At 36.1% G+C, this 10,676-nt stretch overlaps 1 protein-coding gene across 1 annotated transcript; it reads right to left on the bottom strand.

Moving 5' to 3' along the window:
- LOC120124735 (pollen allergen Che a 1-like) lies at positions 1–550 on the bottom strand. Its single transcript, XM_039143333.1, has 2 exons — positions 400–550; positions 1–335 (listed from the first exon to the last, which is right to left on the bottom strand). The coding sequence occupies exons 1-2, from the start codon at positions 548–550 to the stop codon at positions 1–3; spliced, it is 486 nt and encodes a 161-aa protein (XP_038999264.1).
- Between the last annotated feature and the right edge of the window lie 10,126 nt (positions 551–10,676).

The following is a 10,676-nucleotide window of genomic DNA, read 5'->3' as shown; positions in this document are numbered from 1 at the left end:
TCAAGGGACAGCTTCGCGTCCAAGTTCATTCTGTAGCTCATAATAGCCCAACTCCGTAAGAACTTTCTTACACTCAGGGAGAGCTTCCTTCTTCTTGAACCCGAGACTGTTCGCAAACCGAATGTTGCCGCTGACACCGTCGAGCGAGGTGAGAACAACCCTGGCTTTTCTCCACTCGTCTGTCAGATCACTACAATCCGGCCAGGAACTCCTCATCAACGTGACGTCGCAATCCGAATCCTCATAATCTCCTTCCACATCGATGCTGTAGTCTCCCGTTTGCATCGTCGTTATTTCCGGGGCTCTGGAAGGTAAGGGCTCCGTCGCTACGGTTCCTGCATTCCAGTTTCACTACCGCACCACTTATAGGTTTGCTGATCTTGGTCTCGAATTCAACACGGCAAGTGTCGAAGTATACGTGGCCTACGACTTTGAACTTGTTTGATTCAGCTGCCTCAGGCGCAGCTGCACCTGTTGCATAGGCAAATTTGAAGGACGACGATATGTAAATCGCTAAGGAAACAAGGGCGATCGTAGAAGCTTTTGTCATTTTGTTTTTCTAGGTTATTAAAGCTTGTAAAAGAGTGTAAATTTATAGGGAGACATTCACTTTATTTTGGTCAATGATTGTTATTCAAATTTTCTATTTTAAGGGGTTGGGTTTGTTGAGGAAGAGCAAGACACGTGCTTCATTCTCATTTTTTTTAACAACAAAACAATTCATTTTTTATAACGTAAATCAGTTAAAAACAATATGACATATTTAAGATAATTAATAACAAAATGACAAGTAAGTTCAAGAAATTAAATTTTATTTGTTTTGTTTAAATTTTCTTGTGAATTATTAGTTTGAGTTTAATTTTTTTATATTATTCCATGTCTAATGACGATAACTCCCCACGATCTGCCTCTAAGAATCTACACAAGGAAACACATTCTGTATCTCGGAGCTCACGCGCCCTTCTAGCACTGTCGATTTACCCACAGGCACACATGGGTTAGGTATGAAATTCTGCATCATAACCATACACCCGCCAACTTACTCCGTCGAGTCTTTGGGTATTTGGCCCCCAATCGGCAAAGAAGTGTCGTAGCACTGACTTGATCCACTGACTGTCATATTCTGCTAGAAGAAACTCGGAATCGTCCCTCTGAACCAACTGAGAGAACTTCATCATCAAACCATCTATGTGAGCCTTACTGATATACTTTCCTTGGAACTCATTTAAGAACTAGATGGGCCAAAAAATACTTTAGGAACCTATTCGAAAAAATAGTATAGGTTGGACACTTATTTTAATCTTAAGCCTTTATAGAAATTTGGAAACGAAATTCAAATCATGGCCACATGTCATCAAATGAATGGATAACAATTTTCATTTAACGGTCGTTACTTCCCGGGCACCTAAAGTGGTAACGTTGGCAACGTTAGGCACTTGGATGGGTCGAAAAATACTTTAGGCACCTATATGTTTGATGGTTTGGGTCTAAGCTGTAAAGCCTATTTTTAGGCCAAGGCTTGGCTCAAATATATTTTCCTCAAAAAAGAAAATATTTCTTGAGTGTTTATTGTTATGAAATTATATAAATATATAACACATTATAAGAGTAAATAATAATCTTTTATTACTTATATTAAGAGATTGTGTATACATCCTTTTTATATACTCTAAAATTATAAGTTACTAGAACCATATGTGTAATACCCCAAATTTTCGGTAGTGACCAAAATGTAAGTTTAAAAACTTTAATGGCCAAAGTATAAATTTGTAAAATTTAAGGACTAAAAATGTAATTTCTAAAAGATATATATTTTGTCTAACAAATTAATAGTTTTTCTCGAAATTTAACATTTTCGTGGGAATCAAAATTTTGATATGAGATTTGTATTAAAAGCTATAAAGCAGTAAATTTCGACAAGAAATCGGATAATCGGATTGAACCGAAATTTCATGAAAAATTGAAGGATGATGTAAATATGTTAGAAATATTATTTCCATAATTTAGAACGATGAAATATAACATGGATCAGTGAAATTAAGGTCGATTTTCCATGTTAAGATGAAATTGTAAATTTTAGTGACTAAATTGTAATTTTTGAAAATTACAAGGGCAAAGGTTGAAAGTGAATTTTTATTTGTTCATATTTATATTTGGAATATTAAAATGGAAGATATTCCTATGGCAAGTTGAAATTATCATTTTTCATTAAGGGTAAAATGACAATTTCACGTTAATTGACGATTTTCCATGTAGCTTCTTGTAATTTTGTAAATTGTTGGAAAGTACAACAAGTTTAATTTGAAATGCTCTGATCTATTTTTATAAACTTATATTTTTGGTAAATTATTAAAGCTTTTATTAAAGTATGAATGTGTGTTTATTAAATACTTTAAATTAAAGGTTTTCACATTTTTATTATGAATAAAAATTTAAATTGTCCTTATTTGTTAATAATATATGATTAGAAAAGTCAATATGACACCTCGGATTCGTATTCAGGTCGGATACAGGTTAGGGGTGTTACATGAATCCTGAATTTTAAGTCAGAATGTTGATTTGAGGATCAAAGTGTAAATTTGACAAGTTGCGAAGTGAAATTCGAAAGCTCTTGAGATTTAAGGACCTAATTGAAAGTTTGCAAATGTGAAGACACTAGTTGAGTATGAAATTATAATGATGGGAATGTTTATTTGAAATGCTGATTTTTAAGTTTAAGTTTATATTTGTGATCAAATTGCAAGTTGGTAAAATTAGTGGTTGAATTCGAAAAGGCTAGGGAAAATTAAGGAAGAAATCGCAAGTTTTTAAATGTTAAAGTATTGGATTGAGGATATTAGTTATATGCTGGAATTTTTATTGTTTGGTTGGAATAAGATAAAATGGTGAAGGACTATTTTGAATGAGTTCGGAAGAGAATTCATAAATGGGGATTTATGTGCAAAGTTTCTGAAAAATGAAGGATTGATGATGAAAATGAAAATTTATGGAATCTAATAGCTGTTTTAGAAAAGTTTGAAGTTATGATAGAATTGTTATTTAGTTTTATATTGATTTAGTATCGATTATGCGTTATAGAAATTATTTTATCAGAAATAAATTATGTTAGTAGAATACTAACATATGTATTGAATATCATATTTTTTTTATGACGATGTTCAGACCACGATAAACCTAGTGATCTGAGTGACTCGAAAGGGAAGTAAAAAGTATGAGATAGTTTTATTAAAATAATTCAATAAATATCACTAATTCTATGCTTCATTAAAACCTCCTTAGTTCTAAATGGAAAAGATAATTACTAAAATTTTATTACATTAGAAGAAGTGAAGCTTTCAATGAAAGGCATAATGAAAACTCATAATCTGGTTTCCCCTATTGTGTGTTGTGTTCAAGGGACAGCTTCGTTTCCAAGTTCTTTCTGTAGCTCATAATAGCCCAACTCCGTAAGAACTTTCTTACACTCAGGGAGAGCTTCCTTCTTCTTGAACCCGAGACTGTTCGCAAACCGAATGTTGCCGCTGACGCCGTCGAGCGAGGTGAGAACAACCCTGGCTTTTCTCCACTCTTCTGTCAGATCACTACAATCCGGCCAGGAACTCCTCACCAACGCGACGTCGCAATCTGAATCCTCATAATCTCCTTCCACATCGATGCTGTAGTCTCCCGATTGCGTCGTCGTTATTTCCGGGCTCTGGAAGGTAAGGGCTCCATCGGTACGGTTCCTGCATTCCAGTTTCACTACCGCACCACTTATAGGTTTGCTAATCTTGGTCTCGAATTCAACACGGCAAGTGTCGCAGTATACGTGGCCTGCGACTTTGAACTTGTTTGATTCAGCTGCCTCAGGCGCAGCTGCACCAGTTGCATAGGCAAATTTAAAGGACGACGACGATATGTAAATCGCTAAGGAAACAAGGGCGATCGTAGAAGCTTTTGTCATTTTGTTTTTCTAGGTTATTAAAGCTTGTAAAAGAGTGTAAATTTATAGGGAGGCATTCACTTTATTTTGGTCAATGACTGTTATTCAAATTTTCTATTTTTAAGGGGTTGGGTTTGTTGAGGAAGAGCAAGACACGTGCTTCATTCTCATTTTTTTTTGAACTACAAAACAATTCATTTTTTTATAAATCAAGATAATTGTACATTAACTTTAAAAACTCCAGAGTCAGACGGACGCCACTTCTGTTGCGCAACACTGGTCGACGCCTATCGCGGTGGAACTCCAATAGTTGTGCGTGTTGCTCCATGAACAGTGGGATTCTTGGCTAATTTAAACGCATTCTGTAGCACCTACGTATTTACATCTATAAGTCACGGAGGTTGAAGTTTATCCTCATGGACTAGTGTATTCCTTCCATTCCATATATTCGAAAGTAGAACCGCAAAATCAGCGAAACATTCCACTGCGAAAAATTCCAATAATGCTTCTACTCAACTTAAACTAGATTCTCTGGGCGCGAAACGAGGTACCCCAGAAAAATCATCCTCATGCATGGCCATCTGGGCATATCGACAGCCACGCAAAGCATGAGCAGTTGTTTCCTCATCAGCTTGGCACATAGGACACAATCTAGATCTTAAACTGCTTCCCGAAGATGTTTACCATCAAAAGTCCATCATGCGCCAAGAACCACATAAATATATGTATTTTTGGAATAATCGGTAATTTAGCAATGATCTGTCAAACAGGAGATGTGTGGCCTGGTGAGTGTTGCTGACGTTGTAGCTACAAATAACCAGACCGAAATGAGTACATACCGAAATAATGATAGCATCAAATAATAACCTCCTCAGAACATGGGGTAATAGTGGTAGCTAAGATCGCATCGATATCTGCCCTCGTGAACACCTCTCGAACGCTCGATTCAATCCAAGTAGGAAAATCTGGTATCATTAATAATAAAGTCTGAAATCTTGCTAGCGGGTACGAAGAGTAATTCCCTATGTGCGTCACCTTTGTAGAACCACCCCATTTATCCGTAACCAGGTTCAGCTGACTATTAATACCAATGCGCCTATAAATGGCTCTTTCCATCGACTGAAGCACCCTGAAAATGCATTTCCTTGCATAAGAACTTCTATCTCCTTGTCTCGCATTCAGAATATCACCATGTGGGAAATATTTGGCCCTCAAGATTCGGGATAATAAACTATTAGGGAACCAGATTAACCTTCAGACCTGCTTTCCTAATAATGCAAGATTAAAAGAATGCAGATCGCGTAAACCTAACCCCCCTTGTCTTTTTGGTTGAAAAATCTTCGGCCAAGCGATCAATGGCCAGCCATGGGCCAATGTCTTCCCAGTCTACCAATATCGCCGAATTACAGAAGCCATGTCATTAAGTAAAGATTCTGGCAAAAGATAAGAGGACATTGCATACTGTAGTAGTGCTTGGGCAATTGATTTTAGGAAAACCTCACGCCCTTCATAGGATAGAAGACGTTTCGTCCATCCCATAACTCGAGCTACCAAATTCTCATTTAAAAAGCCAAATGTCACGGTCTTGTTTTTTCCAAAAACAATTGGTAGTCCAAGATAATGGCCTAGTGAATCCACCTGTTATATTCCAAGTATAACCGTTAACTGTTGTTGGTGTGTCAAAATAGTGTTAGGGCTAAAATATATGGACAATTTGTCTAAGTTTATATGTTTTCCTGAAGCATCAACAAAAACTCATAGGATATCCTTAAGCTTTCTCGCTTCAACAATGGAATTACGAATAAAGATCAAACTATTATCTGCAAAAAACAAATGTGTTACATGTGGCCCTGCCTGACAAGCTCGAAAACCTCAGACCATACCATCCCTTTGTGCCTTATGAAGTATAGCTGATAAACCTTGCATAACAAAGAGGAAAAGGAATGACGAAAGCAGGTCTCCCTGACGAAGTCCGTGCGATCGTGTGTACAAAGGCACCATTAAAACTGAGCTTAAGCATGACATTCCACAAGAAACTTCATTGCATTCGGTCATATGCCTTTTTAATATCTAATTTCAATGTTGCACCTTTGTTTATACCATTTTTGGACTAATTTAAATAGTACAATAATTCATGTGCCACCAAGATGTTATCCGATATTTGTCGCCCAGATAAGAAAGCAGCTAGATTCTTACTTATACATAGCGACATAACACTCTTCAAACGATTTACCAGAACCTTTGAACCTATTTTTTGAACAACAATGCACAAACTTATGTCTTAACTATTTCATATGTTGTGGCTCATCCATTTTCGAATTTAACACTTAAATCATCTTATTAACTGCCGCCATATCCAACGTGCCATTTAGAAGCTGAAGACACATATTGATGATCTCATCCCTTACCAAATCCCAGTGCAAGAGATAAAAGCTTGCTACTAGCCCATCGTGACCTGGTGCTTTCCGGGGGTTTATGTCACAGATAGTGACAAATGCCTCTTCCTTTGAGAAGGGAAGATCAAACTTTGTATTCATAGTCACCGTAACCATTGGCTCAATCGTATCAATGACATAATTTTTAAGAGGTGGATCAGATAAAGTGAAAAGCACCTCAAAATATGCGCGAGTTATATCCTTCAAATCCTCAGGATGCGTCATCCATTGACCTTCACTGTTGTGCAGGCTGACATTACGATTCTTTTTCATCCTTTATGTGGCTCTCGCATGGAAGAATCATGTATTCCTATCACCATGTGTTAACCACTGTACTCGGGACCGTTGTTCCCAATACTTGTCATCTATTGCAAGCAACTTTCGAAATTCATCATTTGTTCTTCAAAATTGACCTAAACGTCTACCATATAGTCGCAATCGTAGACTCCGGTCTACCCGTCTCCATAAATCCTTAATCCGAGCGGATGCGATCATGTTTCTAATCTTTAAAAGAATCACCAATAGCATAGATTTTATTTAGTTTGTTACCATTTGTATATTTCCAAGTTGTGTGGACATGTTCCTTACAGTCTATTTGTATGCTCAACAAGTATGGAACTGGAAACAAGCATTAGAAAACGGTGAAATATCACCATGTGGGAAATATTTGGCCTTAATACTCGGGAAAATAAACTATTAGGGAACCAGATTAACCTTCAGACTTGCTTTCCTAATAATAGAAGATTAAAAGAACGCAGATCGCGTAAACCCAATCCCCCTTGTCTTTTTGGTTGAAAAATCTTCGACCATGCGATCAATGGCCAGCCATGGTCCAAGGTCTTCCCAGCCTACCAATATCGCCGCATTACAGAAGCCATGTCATTAAGTAAAGATTCTGGCAAAAGATAACAGGACATTGCATACTGTAGTAGTGCTTGGGCAATTGATTTTAGAAAAACCTTACGCCCTTCATAGGATAGAAGACGTTTCGTCCATCCCATAACTCGAGCTACCAATTTCTCATTTAAAAAGCCAAATGTCACGGTCTTGTTTTTTCCAATAACAATTGGCAGTCCAAGATAATGGCCTAGTGAATCCACCTATTATATTCCAAGTATAACCGTTAACTGTTGTTGGTGTGTCAAAATAGTACTAGGGCTAAAATATATGGACAATTTGTCTAAGTTTATATGTTTTCCTGAACCATCGACAAAAACTCGTAGGATATCCTTAAGTTGTCTCGCTTCGACAGTGAAATTACGAATGCAGATCAAACTATTATTTACAAGAAGCAGATGTGTGACACTTGGCCCTGCCTGACAAGCTCGAATACCTCGGACCATACCATCCCTGTGTGCCTTATGAAGTAAAGCTGATAAACCTTGCATAACAAACAGGGAAAGGAAAGACAAAAGCATGTCTCCCCTGCGCGATGGTGAAAACTCTGAAGAAAGAGAACCATTCACTCGGACCAAAAACGTGATAGAAGTTATGCAACACATAATCGTGTGTACAAAGTCACCATTAAAACTAAGATTAAGCATGACATTCAACAAGAAACTTCATTGCATCCGGTCATATGCCTTTTTAATATTTAATTTCAATGTTGCACCCTGGTTTTTACCATTTTTGGACGAATTTAAATAGTACAATAATTCATGTGCCATCAAGATGTTATCCGATATTTGTCGCCTAGATAAGAAAACAGCTTGATTCTCACTTATACATAGCAATATAACACTCTTCAAACGATTTACCAAAACCTTTGAACCTATTTTATGAAAAAAAATGCATAAACTTATCGATCATAACTGTTTCATATGTTGTGGCTCATCCATTTTCGAAATTAACACTTAAATCATCTGGTTAGCTGCCGCCATATCCAACGTGCCATTTAGAAGCTGAAGACACATATTGATGATCTCATCCCCTACCAAATCCCAGTACAAGCGATAAAAGCTTGCCAGTAGCCCATCGTGACCTGGTGCTTTTCAAGGGTTTATGTCAATGAAAGTGACAAATACCTCTTCCTTTGAGAAGGGAAGACCAAACTCTGTATTCATAGTCTTCGTAACAATTGGCTCAATCATATCAATGACACAATTATTAAGAGGTGGATCATATGAAGTGAAAAGTGCCTCAAAATATGTGCGAGTTATATCCTTCAAATCATCAGGATGCGTCATCCATTGACCTTCACTATTGTGCAGGCCGACAATACGATTCGTTTTCATTCTTTATGTGGCTCTCGCATGGAAAAATCATGTATTCCTATCACCATGTATTAACCATTGTACTCGGGACCATTGCTCCCAATACTTCTCCTCTAATGCAAGCAACTTTCGAAATTCATCATTTGTTTTTCAAAATTGGCCTAAACATATACAATATAGTCGCGATCGTAGACTCTGGTCTACACGTCTCCATAAATCATTAATCCAAGTTGATTCAATCATGTTTCTAATCATTCAAAGAATCACCAATAGCCTAGATTTTATTTAGTGTGTTACCATTTGTATATTTCCAAGCTGTGTGGACATGTTCCTTACAGTCTATTTGTATGCCCAACAAGTATCGAACTGGAAACAAGCATTAGAAAAAGGTGAAATATTAGAATGTGCCTGCATATTAGTGTCCAAAGTCATGTAACAATGGTCTGATGTGTCCGCACTCTTAGAAGTAACTCGAAAATATAGAAAAGCTTGAGTCCAATGCTTAGAAGCAACAAACCAGTCTAACCATTCAAAGAGTAACAATATATATATATATACACTGTTGAGTTAATCGATCGACGGAATCGGCCAAGAGGGGGGTGAATTGAGTATTATAAAGTTGGTGGAAGCTTTTGTAGAAAATTGAAAGAAGTTGCACAGCGATTTAGAGTGATTCGACTTTCTCAACCAAAGTCTATGTCCACTACCTTATCTATCCATACTAAGGATTTTCCAACAAATTAACGAATTTTTTCTTTCTTTTGAGGACAAAGAGTAACCTTACAACTCCCTCAAAAATTATACCCCAATTCTTGAGCACACTCTTTTCCAAAGAGATATACACAAATTTGCAAACTTACAAGGAAAACCTCACAAGGCAATATGTTTGCACAATTCTAGAACAAGATAAGAATACTCAAAGATAATTACAAATGAGCACAAATTGTGTTCTTGAAAGAAAAATGAATATTGAAGGAAAATTGGCTTGATTTGCACAAACTTGATGTTTGATGCTTTCTCCCTTGTTTCTCAATAATTTCTTTTTGTTTCTTGTTGATCAATGGCTTCAGAACTTGTTTAAATACTCATTCAATTGATTCTAAACGTTGGGGATACTTAGTGGAGTCAATAGAGTTATTTAAGTGTGAAAACAATTAATATAATCAGTTGGGAGCGTCAGTGCATCAATGCATGCAGCACAAGATGCATCAAGTGTAAAATTCAAATATTTTGACCGTTTGACCCTTAGTGCATCGGTGCACTAAGAGTGCATCGATGCATGAAATGCATTAGATGATTCAAAATAGCCTGAGTGCATCGATGCATCAAATGCACTGAGTGTATCGATGCATAAAATGCATTTGATGTTCAATTTATTCATTGGTGCATCGATGCATGGATTGGTGCATCACTTTGAAAATTGATTTTAGGCTTGATTTTGGTTCAAAATACTTTGTGAAAATTGTTTAAAAAATAGTTTAAGAATATACTTAGAAAAATATTTGTAAAATCTTAAAATTCATTTATACTGAATTTTTTTTATCGAAACATCAAAATGTTTTCAACAATCTCCCCCTTTTTGATATAACAAATCATTTTAGCAATTTTAAGATTTTGAAATCAAGTTTGAAATTACTCCCCCTTACTCTAACACTTCTCCCCTTTAAAACACTTTTACACTTCTCCCCCTTTTTGTTAAATCAAAAAGACTCTAAAATGTTTTAAACAAGGTTTTGAAAAAACATAGCCAAATGATTATAAATATATATAGCTTAAGCTTTTAAGATCAAAGATCTAGAGAAAGATTAACCATTAGTTTCATAATTCAATATTCATAAACATGTAATGGAAAATTGGTCATAATGCAACTAATATGTAAATGATGCAAAAATTAATAAACATTAAGCTCAGAATGAAAATTCAAACCAAACCAAATATATATAATAGGTTCTAAAATTCAAAACAACCAAAACATTAATCCAAACATTCAATCATCCAAAATAAAAAATCTAGAAACATCAAAATCAATCAAAGTTTTAAATCCAAAAAAGCATAACAAGGAAAAATCTACTCCGTCGGAGGAAAACAGGCTTGCATCCCAAGAGA

This window comes from Hibiscus syriacus, unplaced genomic scaffold (genome assembly GCF_006381635.1).
Source record: "Hibiscus syriacus cultivar Baekdansim isolate YM2019G1 unplaced genomic scaffold, ASM638163v2 tig00110429_pilon, whole genome shotgun sequence".
NCBI lineage: Eukaryota > Viridiplantae > Streptophyta > Magnoliopsida > Malvales > Malvaceae > Hibiscus > Hibiscus syriacus.
Note: the sequence above shows the minus strand (reverse complement) of the source record. Positions and strands in the feature narration are given on the sequence as shown.

Bases quoted from the DNA above. Each gene is read 5' to 3' on its own strand.
- LOC120124735 (XM_039143333.1), bottom strand. From the start codon at position 550: ATGACAAAAGCTTCTACGATCGCCCTTGTTTCCTTAGCGATTTACATA. The intron at 336-399 runs GTGTTGAATTCG...ACTGGAATGCAG, and splicing joins CGTATACTTCGACACTTGCC to GAACCGTAGCGACGGAGCCC.